Source organism: Myotis myotis, unplaced genomic scaffold (genome assembly GCF_014108235.1).
Source record: "Myotis myotis isolate mMyoMyo1 unplaced genomic scaffold, mMyoMyo1.p scaffold_m19_p_1, whole genome shotgun sequence".
Classification (NCBI taxonomy): Eukaryota; Metazoa; Chordata; class Mammalia; order Chiroptera; family Vespertilionidae; genus Myotis; species Myotis myotis.
Window position 1 is genome coordinate 90,371,528 of NW_023416313.1, and position 16,980 is coordinate 90,388,507.

Sequence of the window (16,980 nt, forward strand, 5' to 3'; positions counted from 1 at the left end):
ATGATTTGAATCAGAGATTGTGAAATGATTTCACAATAAGATTAGTTAACACCTCCATCACTCTACATAATTACCTTTTTTGTGTATATGTGGTGAGAACATTTAGATCTACTGTCTTAACAACTTTCAAGTATATAATACAGCATTTTTTACTATAGTCACCATGCTGTACGTTAGATCCCCCAAACTTACCATATAACTGGAAGTTTGTACCTTTTCAGCAACATCTCCCAATTTCCCTCATCTCCCATGCCCTGGCTCCCACCACTCTACTCTCTGTTTCTATGGTTAGATTCCACATTTAAGTGAGATCATACAGTATTTGTCTTTCTCTGTCTGACTTATCTCACTTAACATAATACCCCAAGGTTCATCCACATTGTAATAAATGGCGGGATTTTCTTCTTTCTTGTGGATATGTTTATTAGGATATGTTTTTTATTGATATGAGAAGGGGTGGAAACATAGATTGGTTGCCTCCTGTACGCTTGGGGACAGGGATCAAACTCACAACCTAGTCTGTGCCCTGACCAGAATTGAACCCAAAACCTTTGGTGTACCGATGACACTTCAACCAACTGAGCCACCCAGCTGGGGCTGAAACTGTATACCTATTAAATGATAATTCCCTATTCCCCCTTCCCTGAAGCCCCTGGCAACTACTATTCTACTTTCTATCTCTATGAATTTTTAAAAATATATGTTATTGATTTTTTTACAGAGAGGAAGGGAGAGCTATAGAGAGTTAGAAATATCGATGAGAGAGAAATATCAATCAGCTGCTTCCTGCACACCACCTACTGGGGACGTGCCCACAACCAAGGTACATGCCCTTGACCGAATTGAACCTGGGACCCTTCAGTCCACAGGCCAACGCTCTATCCACTGAGCCAAACCAGTTAGGGCATCTGTCTCTATGAATTTAACTACTCTAAGTACCTCATATGAAAATAGTGCCAGAGATGGATGGTGGTGATGGTTGCACAAAAAGTGAATATACTTAGTGCCACTTGAAATGGTGTGTTTTTTTTAAAAGCATATAATTTCTGGAAGTGCTCAAAATCCCTTGAGATACACCTGTAGACTCCTCAGGTTATACCCAAGGTTTGAGCCAAGCAGAGATTTTTTTGGATCAAATATGTGAAGCTCTGCTAGCCTATATTTCTAGGCTGGAGATTTTTGTTATGGTTACTTCATTCTGAAACTCAATTATGTGAAATTTGGTGCCCAGTAATCTAGCCTTTTGCTAACATAAAGTAACTAAGACACTAGCAATGGCACAGGTGCTTCCTTGCTGGTATTCTTTAATGGACTGGGTTGGCTGTCATTTTGCAGGAAGAAGAAGAAGCCCAGGCGAAGGCTGATAAAATTAAGCTGGCATTGGAAAAACTGAAAGAGGCCAAGGTCAAGAAGGTAAACTATATATCACTTTTGCATGGGGAAGTTAAATTAATGGCATTTTATTATACTTCATTACTAAAAAATAAAATGCCAAGTGCTACTTTCCAAATAATTATAATTTCTTAAATTTAAGGACACAGATAAATGATACAGGTCCTCTTTCTATGACATCAGCTAGCGCCTTCGTGATTGATAAAAAGGAGACTTATGTTAATATACGTGTGGACGTTTTCAAGCCTCTCCACCCAGGGTTCCCTCACACTCAAGGGGCCTCTCTGGTTCCGCTCAGCTGTTAGCTAACAGCAGGGGGCGCCACCGTCTGGGCCCACCTTCCCTGGGTCAGAGCTCAGCTTCTGTTGGCCTTGCCTCCATCTCAGCATTGCTGAGATTGCTTTTGTGCATTTTTCATATTCCCTGAGGCAGCCTCCAGCCTCGCTGCCTGCCCTGGATGTCCAAGTTATTGCCCAGTAGTGCTCTGGTTTCAGAGACTGCTGAAGGTTTGAGAGATTGCCCCTAACCTTTCCCCCAATAAGCCTGTAGTTTTACTGTGCGTGTTTTTGTAGAGCATAGGTTTTTCAGGAGTACATTCATTATATTATAGCAGAAACACCTGTATTTGACCTTAGTAGAAGCATATGCCTAATTAAAGTTAATAGTGGTTAACTGATAAATAGAGAGAGAGAGGAAACGGTTTTGTCTTATTTCAGTTTCTGAAGCACATGCCATCTGATGCTGAGACTCCTTAGGAGCGCCTCACAATGAAATGAGTTGGGTGGCTCATTGTTTTCACACAGGGCATTGGACTTATGTTCATGGTCCTTTGAGTAAAAGTGCTCAGTACATGTTGATTGATATTCAATAAATATTCCATGACTATCCCTGGATCCAGACTTATTTTTTTAATCGATTGATATTTAGAGAGAGTAAGAGAAAAACACACACGTCGATTTGTTGTTCTACTTATTCATGCATTCATTAGTTGATTCTTTTTTTAAAATATGTTTTTATTGAATTCAGAGAGAGGAAGGGAGAAGAAGAGAGAAATAGAAACATCAGTGATGAGAATACTTGTCATTTTTTAATTTGACAATCTAAGGGGAAAAAGGTTAGTGCCCCTGACTAAGTAGTCAGGTGTTGCATGTTTTAAAAATTCTTGTGGCACACCTGTTGAAAATTGATACTATATTGGATTAGAAAAGGGAAGCTTTTCATTCTTGAATCATTTTACCTATAGTGTATCACTGCGATTTAGCAGTGTTATGTGTTAGCATACATACTCTTCAGATTGTAAATGAGATGGAAGCTGTGAAAAATAATAAATATGATTCATTCTTGATAAAAATTACCAGCCTTCTCTTGGTTTTCTTATTTTCTAAGTTTTATAATTAGGGGCATTCATAACTACATGTGGATTAAATTTAGTTTGCAATTTATGCAAAAAAAAATCTTTCATCATTGTCAAATTAGGTGATTTTTTTTTTCTCTATATAAAAATAAAACACTGTTATGCCCAGATTTCAAAATCCCCAAAGATCCACCAGGGAGCGCCGAGTCCGATGCAAAAGCATAGAGTCTTTATTCAAGCCCAGGCTTGGTCCCTCTGCCTCCTTTACTGGCGCAGCGGTAGGATGTGAGAGAGCGCCCCGTCCCAAGAGAACAAAGAATTTATAGGGCTTGGGGTCGGGGGGTGGGGGCACACTCAGACCACTGATTTGGTCGATTCTGGTTGGTTGAGTGAGGGCCGGGGGCTAGTGACGCAAGGGCAGGGTGCAGCTAGGATCTGGTTACACAAAGACAGGGGGGTGGCTAGCATACTTTTGGCCTTGAGCTAGTTTCCCTTGCTTTGCCATTGGCTGAGATAAAGGCAGGCTGAGTAACTGATACATTCTGTGGCTTTTTCTTGGAGGAGGGGTTAGGGACACAGCTATCAGTCCTGTTCTGTCCTTTCAAACACCAGCATGTTTTATTTTCTCAAGATTTCCTAAGTAAGAATGAAATGTGGTCAAATATCATTAATTTTTCCATCAGGAAAAGTAAGTCTTCTAAATCCCAGCATTGGCAGTGTTTCCTAGGACATGAAGCTACATTGTGGCAGTGATTTTCAATGGCTGTGCCACAAGAACTCTTAAGACACGCAGTCCCTGACTATTTAGTCAGGGGCACTGACCTCTTTTCCCTTAGATTGTCAATAAGAAAATGACAACAGCCAAGACAACAATAGCCATCCAGTGTGAATGAATCAAAATTATACCTTTTTTTTGTCAGATCAGCAAAAAATATATTTTTTGGTGTGCCGCAGAATTTTAGAAATTCATTTCTGTGTGCTATGAGATGAAAAACATTGAAAATTGCTGCTTTATTGCAATAATTCTCGGCAGAGATCAATGGGTATGCCTTCCATAGAAAATAAATCATAGTAAAGACCACTATTTAAGGAATATCTCTTTTTCCGTGCGACCCTCTAGGCCAGTGGTCGGCAAACTCATTAGTCAAGAGAGCCAAATATCAACAGTACAACGATTGAAATTTCTTTTGAGAGCCAAATTTTTTAAACTTAAACTATATAGGTAGGTACATTGTTATTAACTTAATTAGGGTACTCCTAAAGCTTAAGAAGAGCCACACCCAAGGGACCAAAGAGCCGCATGTGGCTCGCCAGCCACAGTTTGCCGACCACAGCTCTAGGCCTTATTTCGTAAGTCAGGTGAATGTGTCTTTGGCACTGGACCTATCATTTTAAATGCAGCAGAAGACAAACATGAATGAAAGCAACTATCCACCTAGAGGTTTCTGAGCTACAGGTTTTCAAGGTGGAAAAGGTGTTCCTAGGAAGCCTGAATTCGAATGGTACCAGGAGCTAGAAATGCACTTTTCCTGCCTGATTTCTACATTTTGACACTTGGGAAGACAAGGCACCACATCAAGCATGTCAGACTCGCGGCTCGTGGACCGCATGCCTTGTTTATTTGGCCCATGTTAGCCTTTGAGTTTGACATGCTTGCACTACATGAAGCTTCCACCTGTGGTCCTTGCCTGCTTCTAACCCAGATTTTTATCACCGCCCACGTCCTTGGTTGCTATCAGTAACTCTGCATAACAATCGGTGGGAACTGCACCTTCATCTGTTGACAACATGATGTTCTGAAAATCAGATTAGGTGGAAGTGGGACAGGAGGGGTAGTTTCCCAGCTTGTTCAGAATCTAACCCAAACTTTTAGGGAGGAAGAAATGTTACCATTTTTATAGCATCTTTCTCCAGTCCACCTAATCACTTTTTAAATAATGATGAGTCTCATTTGTGAATTACCATGACCAAACCTAGGGAAACAAAATAGGCAGAACTTGTCTGTAGCTATTTCACACTTCCCTTTCTAATTTTTCAAGTTAGAATAAAAATTTAAGCCCTAGTGGTTTGGCTCAGTGGATAGAGCATCGGCCCTCGGACTGAAGGGTCCCAAGTTCGATTCCAGTCAAGGGTGCGTACCTTGTATGTTCATTGCAGGCTCAATCCCCAACCCTGGTCAGGGCACATATGGGAGGCAACCAATCAATGTGACTCTCTAACACTGATGTTTCTCTCTCCCTGTCTATCCTCCTCCCTTCCACTCTCTGAAAGAAAAAAAAAAAAAAAAGAATAGAAATTTAAGCAAGAATATCAGATGGTTCTGGTTGGTGATGTTTACAGGATTTCTCTACTGGTTGTGTGTGGAGTAGTTGTGTGCACTGCAGGCTGGGGGTTGGGCAATGATTGTCTTAGAATTCTTGGGTTGCATGAAAAGGGACCCCTGCTCCAGCCAAACAAAAGAGAAGAATTTGTTACAAAGATGCAGGTATGGCTTTCAATCAAGAAATGCTTCTGGCCCTAACCAGTTTGGCTCAGTGGATAGAGCATCGGCCTGCAGACTGAAAGGTCCCAGGTTCGATTCCGGTCAAGGGTATGTACCTTGGTTGCAGGCACATCCCCAGTAGGAGGTGTGCAGGAGGCAGCTGATCAATGTTTCTCTCTCATCGATGTTTCTAACTCTCTATCTCTCTCCCACCCTCTCTGTAAAAAATCAATAAAAAATATTAAAAAAAAGAAATGCTTCTGGGCTCCAGGATGAACCTGAATAAGTAACAGACAAATGTCAGGAAAACAGGAAGCCAACACTTCCTTGGTTCTGTTTGTCTTCTGCCTCCCTCATTACAATGCAATCTCTTGCCGGGCAAGGACTTTGTTTATTGCACATTTTTCTATTTTTGTGAATTGGTTTCTCCACCTCTATATTCCTAGCACCTTAGACAAGCATTCAGAGTGTGAGTGAATTCATATTGAGTCCATTCGCAGGACACTTTCTTATTTAAATTAACAGAAGCAATAGCAGGTTTGAAACCTTCAATCTTGGTGGCCTTCTTCAGTGGCTGACATTGAGTGGCTGCTCTGTGGCTTTATCCTCAGCTGGTTGTCAAGGTGCACATGAATGATAACAGCACGAAGTCGCTGATGGTGGATGAGCGGCAATTGGCCCGAGACGTTCTAGACAACCTTTTCGAGAAAACCCATTGTGACTGCAGTGTAGACTGGTGTCTTTATGAAATATACCCAGAACTACAACTTGGTAAGTCCCCAAAATCTTTGGGTTTGCTTTACTATGGGTTTTTGTCTATTTTGTCTTTTGGTTGAAAGTCATCAAGACTTCCGAGTCATCACTTCCCTTCTTCCAGATTCAATTCTTGTCTCTTCATTTCTTAGTGAGGAAGAAACGAAGAGGCAAAATTGTAGCAGGTGGCAGACCTTGGGGAAAGTAAGCATTAATACTGTCACTCTCTAGTGACGCATAGAAGAAAGAAAGTAACAGAATGATACTTTGTACTGCATGCTTATAAGCTGAGCAGATTCTGGATGGCCTGGGTGTCTGTCTGCTAATGTTTCTTTCGAGTTCCCATTTTTAACTATAGTTTAATTCTGCTTCACATCACTGTCCATTTTCCCTTTCTCCCTCCCACTCGCCTAATGTCTGATACTTTGTCTAGCTGAAGAGGCTCTACCCCAAAGAGCAAAGTAATGTTGATAGAAATTGATCTACTTAAAAAAAAGAAGAAAGAAAAATTAAGGAAATACTGTTACTTCTCATTCTTAATACCACTCACAGAGCAATTATCTACCTGGAGAGCTTGGTGGCATAGAGAATTTCCTGCTTTCGAAGCTGTCAGAGACAGCAGGAGCCCTGCATGAGCTCTGGTGCTCTGGAGAGCTAAGTATGATTCAATTCTTGGCGGCGGGGCAGACCGAGAAGCCATGCGAGGTTGTGGATGTACAAGAATGAGTCTTTATTGTATAAGTACTGCGCGCTAACCGATTGTGCCACTGGAGCTCCAGAATGAGTCTTATTGTAAAAGCCAGTGGACCATATAGCCGTCAGACAAAACAATTCTCCATAGCAAAGTCCATTCCGACAGGCAGCCTGACGCTGGCTGGTTAACATGTACATCTTCCCACAAAAACAGCATTAGTCTCTGTACCCACAGCTATTATCTGAGCAGCCGCACGCTGCCCTCTAGACTCACCACCTTACATCATAGCGGTACCTGAGCTCTCTGGCTCGGCAGCTTCTCCTGTCTCCCCTGCCCAGCACACTGGCTGGTCTCCGTAGCCTCACATAGTAACTACCTCTGAGCTTCTCTCCCAGCACACTGGCTGCTTAACCTAATAGCTATATCTGAGCTCTCTCTGCGTTCTTAGCCTTACGTCATAGCAATGCCAGCTCTCAGCTCCAGCTGAGCTCTCTTCTCTACTGCACACATAGGACCTACATGCTCTGTGCTTATCGCCTCTCTTCCCTGAGCTCTCTAACCTCAGCTCAGCTGCTCTCTCTCTAGCAGACTCCTGGTCAAAGAAGGCTGAGTTGCCAACAATGACAGCAATCATTTTGGCTGCAGAAGGGCACCGTGTACCGCGTGTCCTTGCACCTGCTCATGGTGTCTTGGCCTTGGGCACCTCGATTAGGCTCATGTTCAGAGAAGCCATGGCCATTCTGGTGTATTGACAACAAGGCCTCCGTGCTCCCATTGGTCTTGACTACCCAAGGTCCCTGACGTGGTTCCCACAGAAGCTTTTAGAGAAATTTTTTTCTGGAGGAAATGGCCTACACTGAAAGAACCTCTTGAAGTTTTTGTCAACTCTGAGTCAAGTACAAAAGTGAAAGCCTTCCCTTATGTTTAGGTTTGGTTCCAATATTCATGTATTGTTTTAAGAGTTTAAGGAATGATGTTTTAGAGTGCTCATCTCATATCTCACAGTTGTTTAAACCAATTATTGCTTAATTGCCCTCCTCACAGAGAGAATGTTTACCTCTACCTGAAACTATTTACAGTAAAAAATCCAATGGCTGACCATTATTACTATAGTGTAGGTTCATTTACCATGTTTTTTATGGAAAATAAGTTGAAGACCTGATACACTAAAAGAGTTAATGTAACAGGAATGTTACAGTGTGACATCATCTAAGAAATAGGAGTTTCTATAGGGGAGGCTAGGGGACTGTCTAGGGCGGGGGGATAAAATGGACACATATGTAATACCCTTTGTAATACTTTAAGCAATAAATTAAAAAAAAAAAGAAAAAGAAATAGGAGTTTCTAAAAACCTGTGTGAACAGACTGTAAAACTATAGCAGGAGGGTAGGGGAGGGTTTAGGGTAGGGGTGGGCAAACTTTTTGACTCGAGGGCCACAATGGGTTCTTAAAATGGACCGGAGGGCCGGAACAAAAGCATGGATGGAGTGTTTGTATGAACTAATATAAATTCAAAGTAAACATCATTACATAAAAGGGTACGGTCTTTTTTTTTTTTTAGTTTTATTCATTTCAAACGGGCCGGATCCGGCCTGCAGGCTGTAGTTTGCCCACGGCTGGTTTAGGGGGTAAGAGATCAACGGGAGGACTTGTATGCATGTATGTAAGCACAACCAACAAAGGCAAGAAACTGGGTGTGTGTGGGGGGGGAGGTGAAGGCATGTGGCAGGGGTTAGGGGAGGCTGGGGTGAGGTCAATGGGGAAAAAAAAGGAGACATATGTACTACTATTTGTAATACCTTAAACAATAAAACTTAAAAAATAAAAATAAAACCCTGTGTGAAGTATGAGGAATTGTGCTTAACTCAATACTGTCTTGTTTTTCTTATTTCATCAGAAAGGTTTTTTGAAGACCATGAAAATGTTGTTGAAGTCTTATCAGACTGGACAAGAGACACAGAAAATAAAGTGGTATTTTTGAAGAAAGAGGAAAAATATGCTGTATTTAAAAACCCCCAGGTAAGATAACTTGTATATCAGTAAGCCATATAAAAAGGGGAGGGTTTTTTAAATGTCACCTGTGGAATTCATTCTTGTATGAATGAATTCAAATGAATAACTCCAGATGATTGCATCATTCATTACCTCACAAAATATCACAAATGTATTCCTTTCAAAGAAGCATAAACTCAACTCTTGGGCCATATGAAAACTAAGAGCCCTTTGAGAAATCCAGAAAAAAAATAATCCATTTTGATTCATCACCCAAAACACATCAATCCATTGACTAGTCCTTCTTTTGTGTCCTTATTTCTCTTTGGCTACATTAATTCAATATACCTTTATGCACCCTGGGCCATTAATGCTTCATATTTTGAAGATATTGCTTTCTTTGTTCTTCATATTTGGTGCTTATTGATGCTGGGATGACCAAAAGGCACACCTGGAAAATACACAACTTCCTGTGCTTTAGTTCTATAGCCTACGTAATAAAAAGCATTATTCTCCATATTTGAAAAGCTTCCTTCAACTTGTGTGTACAAGGATGTCACAGAAGTCTAGGCTTTCCCACTGTGGCCTCCAGCCGACTGTAATTGCATGATGGTCATTAAGTCTTTTCAGGAAAGTCAAAGAATTTAACTATAGTAGACACAGATGAGAGCCTTGGATATATCCAGACACCTTTAGCTATTACAGGTTAAAAAAAACCCAGGTCTCATTTACTATAGTCAGAATTAAAGGATACTCTAGAGCAGCTTTCTTATAGGAAAATGTTCTTTCCCCTGTACTGTGCTTTTCTCGAGGGTCTTCCCTAGTTGTGTGGTGGCAGACTGACAACAAAGCAATTAAGTATTGTTGTTTGTGACAAATAGCAAACAGAATACAAAGTCTTCAAACCATAACTGCCTTCAACCCCACACTTTAATGCCTCTGTTGGTTAGAATGCCATCTGAACTAGAAGCTTATTTCTTCCTCACATACCAGCCCAGACAAAGGTTGGAAGATTTAGTAGAATGGTTCTGCCATGCTGAACTTTCATCTCTGGGTCCAAGGCTGCTTTCCACCTGACCATTTCCAGTCTGTATACGCGGGGGAAGAGCCAGGGGAGTACACCACCAGACTTCTTACTGCAGAGACCTGGAAATGGCCCTTTTACTTTGCTTATATCCCATTGATCAGAACTTAATTACATGGTGATATTGAACTATAAGGGAAGCTGAGAAATGTGGTCTCTACCAGAACAGCTGTTACAGGCACCTCTCACAGACACCAGAGAGGTGTTGTTGAACAGCCTCCTGAGTCAGAGGGTGGGGTCTGGGGAGTGGGGAGGGCCGGAGGGAGGGCTGTCCTCTCCTCAATTCCTGTCCTGTTGTATGAATGAGTTCAAACGAGTAACTCCAGATAATTGTGTTAAATTTATCAGGAAAGTAAAACACGCACATTTATTAAAGGAGCAAAGCAAGTGAATTTATCTACTGGCATAAAGTGTAAATGGGCTCTCTCGGCTAATCTGAGGAGCGAATTGCGGGAGGGGGTGCTGTAGATTTTTTAAATTCCTCTGCCAAGTATCTTGGTACAAATTAAATTTCAAGATCCCCCTTTTACTTTGTTGTACTTCCCATGATTTGTGATTATCTTTCCAAGCCCCAATACTGCTGGCTTTTCTGTCCTTGGAGATACATTAATCATTTGCTCTCAAGTGTCCTTGGCTGGGAGAAGGTAAGGGCTTGATATTTGCAAGCTGGCTGCAGGCTGCCAAATTGTTTGGCCTTGTTTAATTTTCTTGTCTCAGTTTCCCTATTCCTCCTGCCTTGGAATTTTTCTAGCTTCTTGCTATCCTGTAACACAACCACACACATAGCTAAATTTGGGAAGTTACATTCAGGGCCACCACTTGTATCACTCCTCCATATTGAGTCTATAAGAATAGTACCCAACGAGAGAACCAACATGGCAGCAGGCATGGGAGCGAGAGTAAGAATATGAGTGGGTGAGTGGGGGTGAGGGAGAGTGTCAATGGGTATGAATGTGGATGGGCTTCTGTTGGTCAGTGGGGGAACTACAGTCAGGCTATTTGGGTGCTCCTGATGGAGGAGCTGCCGGCCACTGCCGCATGCTGCTCAATCAGGCACTTCTCTCTGCTTGTAATTGGAGAGCACGCCATTTAGGAGGATCCCCAGGGTCCTACTCAGGAGGAGACTGCAGGGAGCAGCCATGTCTTAGGTCCCTTAGATGACAGACAAGTGCACACAGCCCCACTGCTAGGACCCAATGCCCCCAATCACACAAGACAGTCTTAGCAACCCAGCATGCTTGAACCTTGGCCCCCGGACAACCTGCCCCCTGCCTTGATGGGCAGTCTGCGCTGACACCTTGGTGATCTACATGCCAGCTTGCCCTGCCCCTTCAATCAGCGGAGCACCTGCCTGCCCCTCTGCCTTGACCAGTGGAGTGTGAGGCCTGCCACCCCTTGGAGCATTGGAACACCTAGCCCACCCCACCTCCTTCACCAGCAGACCCCACCCCACCTTGCCTCCTCTACCAGCTGAGTGCCCAGCCCCCTCTCCTCACTCATACTACCGGACTGCTAAAATGGGGAGACAAAGAAACAGCCCTAAAATGAAAGAAAAGGAGGACTCACCAGAAAGGTAACTAACTGAAATGAAGGCAAGCAATTTGTCAGATAAAGAACTCAAAGTACTGGTTAAAAGGATGCTCAAACAACTTAGAACTAAAGAAACTTAATGGGAACTATAAGGAACTCAGTGAGAATGGCACTAGCATGAAAAAAAGTAGAAACAATGAATACGAATCAAGCAGCAGTTAAGAATGACATAGTTGAACTAAAGAATATCCTGGAGAAAAGATGGCGACCAGCAAGAAAGTAGGGAGGGGGAATGTGTGAGAGAGTGAGGGAGCAATACAGGAGTGTGTGGACATGTGTGGTGTGTGTGTGTGTGTTTGAGATAGAGACAGTCAGATCCTACAAGTCTTCCAGGGGGCTGCCAAACAGAGCAGTCTTAAAAGGCAAAACCCCGCTGCCACTGCAAACACTCTGGGAAGAACACCACTGGCACAGAAATCACGCCATCTTGAAGAACATGCTTGAGACTAGGATCCTAGCCTCGCCACCACCCAATCTGGTCTCAGACGCACACCGGGACCCTACAGCCACTCAGGTAAAAGACCTGTGACCACAGCTGCAGACCCACGGAGACCAAGACTCCAGGCACCCCAGCCGTGGATTTCTGTGAGTCACAGAGCCCATCCCTAACCCCGCCAGCCCTCTGCAGCTACGTAGGAATTGCTAGACCTTCTCCGCATAAGCAGGCCTCCTGCCCACACAGGGAGGCTGCGCTGAATTTGAGCCTGGGCGCATGGTCACGGAGTTTGTTTCCCGCAGTGCATACTCCCGCAACCAGACCCCGGCCCCACTCAGGGCAACTGTACCACCTGACTTTGATTCTGGGTGAGGGCGCATGGAAGTCTGTCTCCCACTGCGCAGGAGTGGACCTCCCATCGACACAGGGCAGCTGTGCAACCTGGTCCTCCAAGCAGACCGGGGACCCTCATTTTCCACACGAGAGGCAGCACTGAGCACCAGTGACTTGACTCTGTTTCTCATCACCCACATATGGGTTCCCTGATTCCGCGTACACACACACTAAGAGCCAGTGATTCCAATACTCGGCGCATGCGCACACAGGGACCTGATTCTCAGCGCGAGGCCACACCAAGCAATAAAGACTACAATACTCAATTCTCAGTGCAGGAACAGGGGACACTGACTCCTGGTGCATGCTAGGGGACTCTGATTTTTGGCACACAACAGCAGGGTCTCTTTTTCAGCACTGTGCAGGCAGGGTCTCTCATTCTAGGTGTACGCACGAGGCCACACTGAATGCCAGTGACTCTTATCCTGGGCGAGCGGGGCTCCCACAGACCCACGGCAGCCACACGTCTTGGTGTCAGAGCTCTTCAGTGACAGGTGGCGCAAAGCTCCCACAGCACACGGCCCAGGCCGCTACAACTTGGTGATTGGACCTTCTGGTGATAGTTAGAACAGAGAGACAACGAAACAACGCACAGAGGAAAGAAAAAGATGAATCACCAAGAAAGGAAATAAGTGAAACTGAGGCAATCAACAAGACAGAAAAAGAATGCAGAGTAATGGTCATACAGTTTATAAAACGGATGGACGAGAATATTAACAACCTATGCAAAAATCAGAAAGAAATCAAAAGTGATATAGCTATAATCAAAAACACCATGGAAGGTTTCAACAGTGGACTAGAAGAAGCAGAGGACCAAATCAGTGAGTTAGAAGAAAAGGTAGAGAAACAAGCCCAATCTGAACAGCAACTGGAGAAAAAAATTAAAAAGCAGGAGGAGAGCCTAAGGGAGCTTTGGGACAACACAAAACAACGTAACATATGTATAATAGGGGTGGCAGAAGGACAAGAAGAGCAGCAAGGTTTAGAGAATCTATTTAAAGAAATAATGACAGAAAATTTCCCTGATATGGGGAAGAAAAAAGTTATACAAGTACAGAATCCCAAGCAAGATGAATCCCAAAAGACCCACACCAAGACAAGTCATAATTACAATGGCAAATGTTAACGACAAAGAGAGAATCTTAAAAGCTGTAAGAGAGAGACAGAGAGTTACTTACAAAGGATTCCCCATCAGATTATCAAATGACTTCTCAAGAGAAACAAGAAACACATCAAGCTAGAAGGGAATGGAATGAAGTGTACAAAGTGATGCAAAGCAAAGGTCTGAATCCAAGAATACTCTATCCAGCAAGACTATCATTCAAAATTGAAGTGGAAATCAGGAGCTTCTCAGACAAAAAAAGACTAAGGGAGTTTATCACTACCAAGCCAGCAATGCAAGAAATGCTAAAGGCAATGCTGTAAAAAGAAGAAATAGAAAGGGAGGAAGGAACACAGGAATAAAGTTCAGAAATGGCTACAAACAAGTACCTATGAATAATAACATTAAATGTAATATGGATTAAATGCTCCAATCAAAAGACATCGAGTGACTGACTGGATAAGAAAACATGACATATACATATGCCGTCTACAGGAGGCTAACCTCAGAACAAAGGACTCACACAGACTGAACTTGAAGGGATGGAAAAATATCTATTAGGCCAGTGGTTCTCAACCTTCCTAATGCCACGACCCTTTAATACAGTTCCTCATGTTGTGGTGACCCCCAACCATAAAATTATTTTTGTTGCTACTTCATAACTGTAATTTTGCTACTGTTATGAATCGTAATGTAAATATCTGATATGCAGAATGTATTTTCATTGTTACAAATTGAACATAATTAAAGCATAGTGATTAATCACAAAAACAATATGTAATTATATATGTGTTTTCCGATGGTCTTAGGCGACCCCTGTGAAAGGGTCGTTCGACCCCCAAAAGGGTCGTGACCCACAGGTTGAGAACTGCTGTATTACGCAAATGGAAATGAAAAAAAAAAAGCAGGGGTAGCAATACTTATATCTGACAAAATACACCTCAAAGTGAAGACCATAACAAGAGACAAGGAAGGCCACTTCATAATTATAAAGGGATCAATAAAACAAGAGGATAATAACTCTGGTAAAGATTTATGTGCCCAATGCAGGAGCAGCCACATACATAAAAAAAAAAAAAAAAACTTATAGAAGACATCAGGGAAGAGATTGACAGCAACACAATCATAGTAGGAGACTTTAATAGCCCATTAACATCACTGGATAAATCCTCTAGACAAAAAATTAGCAAAATAACTTCAACCCTAAATGACTCACTAGATCAGATAGACTTAATTGACATCTTCAGAACATTCAACCCTAAAACTACAGAATATACATTCTTCTCAAGTGCACATGGAACATTTTCAAAGAGGCCACATATTGGGACACAGGCAAAGTCTCTCCTAATTCAAGGGGATTGAAATCATATCAAGCATCTTCTCAGATCACAATGACATAAAATTAGAAATCAACTATAGTAAAAACAATCACAAAAATTCAAACACTTGGAGGCTAAATAGCATACTATTAAACAATGAGTGGGTTACCAAAGAGATTAGAGAAGAAATAAAAAACATCCTGGAAACAAACGACAATGAAAACACAACAATCCAAAATCTTTGGGATACAGTGAAAACAATCCTGAGAGGGAAGTTCATAGCATTACAGGCCTACCTCAAAAAAACAAGAAAAATGGTAATAAACCATCTAACTCTGCAACTTGAAGAATTAGAAAGATAGCAACAACAAAAAAACACCAGAGTGAGCAGAAGGAAGAAAATAATAAAGATCAGAGTGGAAATAAATGACATAGAGACCAAAAAAACAATATAAAAGATCAATGAAACCAAGAGCTGATTCTTTGAAAGGATAAACAAGATTGATGAACCTCTAGCCAGGTTCACCAAGAAGCAAAGAGAGAGGACCCAAATAAACAAAATCAGAAACAAAAGAGGTGTAAAAACAACAGACCCCACAGAAATATGGAGAATCATAAAAAAATACTATGAGCAACTCAAACAAACTGGTCAACCTAGAAGAAATGTACATATTCCTAGAAAAATACAACTTTCCAAAACTCAACCAGGAGGAATAAAAACATTTGAATAGGCCAATAACTATGGAGGAAATTGAAGCAGTAATCAAAAACTTCCAACAAACCAAAACCCAGGACCAGGTGGCTTCACAGGGGAGTTTTATCAAACATTCAAATAAGAAATAAAACCTATCTTCCTCAGACTATTCCAAAAAATTCAAGAGGAAGGCACACTTCCAAGTTCATTCTCTGAAGCCAGCATTACCCTAATCCCAAAACCAGATAAAGACAATACAAAGAAAGAGAATTGAAGGCCAATATCCCTCATAAACATAGACACCAAAATTCTCAACAAAATTCTAGCAAATCGAATCCAGCATTACATTAGAAAGATAATATACCATGACTAAGTGGGATTTATTCTGGGGATGCAAGGATGGTACAATATCCGCAAAAAAATAAATGTGATACAGCACATAAACAAACTGAAAGATAAAAACCGTATAATCATATCCATTGATGCAGAAAAAGCATTTGACAAAAACCCAACACCCTTTCTTGATAAAAACTCTCACAAGGTGGGAAGAAGGATCTTACCTCAACATAATAGAAGCCTTATATGACAAGCCCACAGCCAACATCATACTCAACGGGAAAAAAACTAAAACCCTTTCCTCTAAGAACAGGAACAAGGCAAGGATGCCCACTTTCACCACTCCTGTTCGACATAGTACTGGAAGTACTAGCCATAGCGATCAGACAAGAAGAAATAAAAGGCATCCAAATTGGAGAAGCAGAAGTAAAATTTTCATTATTCTCAGATAACATGATATTGTACATAGAAAAGAACTTATATGCATATATGCAAAACCCATGGACACAGACAATGTGCAGTGAAGGCCTGGGGAAGGGATGGGAGTGAGGTGAAGGGTTTAATGGAAGAAAAAAGGAGACATCTGTAATGCTTCCAACAATAAAGATAATTTTTTTAAAAAAAAAGAATTGTGCCCAGCAGTTGTGTAACATGGCTATACTATTGTTAAGTAAGAAGAGGAAGAGGAGAATGGGTATTAGTGGATGTCTGCATTTTGTCACAGTGTCTAATGAATTAGTGCACAAGACATAACTACGTTCTAGGAATTTTTAGAAACTAAACATACCCACTCAGTTACTACTCACATCAGATGTAGAGCATTAACAGTGCCTCCCTCTGCCCTTCCCCAGCTCTTAGCCCCATTACAAAGGCATTCACCATTCTGATCTCTCCTAGTATTGCCTTTCCTCTTTCTGAACTTTATGTAAAATGTAATGACATCATAGTCTCTTCTGTGGTTAGCTTTTTAAATCCAGCTTTCATTTGTACTGTTGCATATAGAATAACTTACTCTTTTTCCCTGCAGTTTAGTATTCCATTGTGTGATTTTACCAAAATATGTTTATTCATTATATTATTGATGGATATTTGATTTGTTTCTAGTTTGGGGCTTTAACATGTAACACTGTTGGGAACATTCTTGCACATACATGTCTTCGTTGAACACATGTAGACTTTTCTCTTGCATACAGACCTATGAGTGCAATTGCTGAATCATAGCTTATGCATATATTTGGCTTTAGTAAATAGTACCAAGCTGTATTCCAGAGTGACTGTATGATTTGCCCTCTCGTTAGCATTGTATGAGAATTCTTGTACTTCCAGATGCTTGCCAGCCGTTGGTGTTACCAGGTTTTT

At 41.7% G+C, this 16,980-nt stretch overlaps 1 protein-coding gene across 1 annotated transcript in view; it reads left to right on the forward strand.

Moving 5' to 3' along the window:
* LOC118673511 (amyloid beta precursor protein binding family B member 1 interacting protein) overlaps window positions 1–16,980 on the forward strand; it is a 101,310-nt gene that overhangs the window by 51,994 nt on the left and 32,336 nt on the right. The window contains exons 5-7 of the mRNA XM_036344417.1: window positions 1,336–1,413; window positions 5,840–5,999; window positions 8,573–8,694. Of these exons, the coding sequence (XP_036200310.1) occupies window positions 1,336–1,413; window positions 5,840–5,999; window positions 8,573–8,694 (360 nt within the window). The remainder of the gene's footprint in view (window positions 1–1,335; window positions 1,414–5,839; window positions 6,000–8,572; window positions 8,695–16,980) is intronic.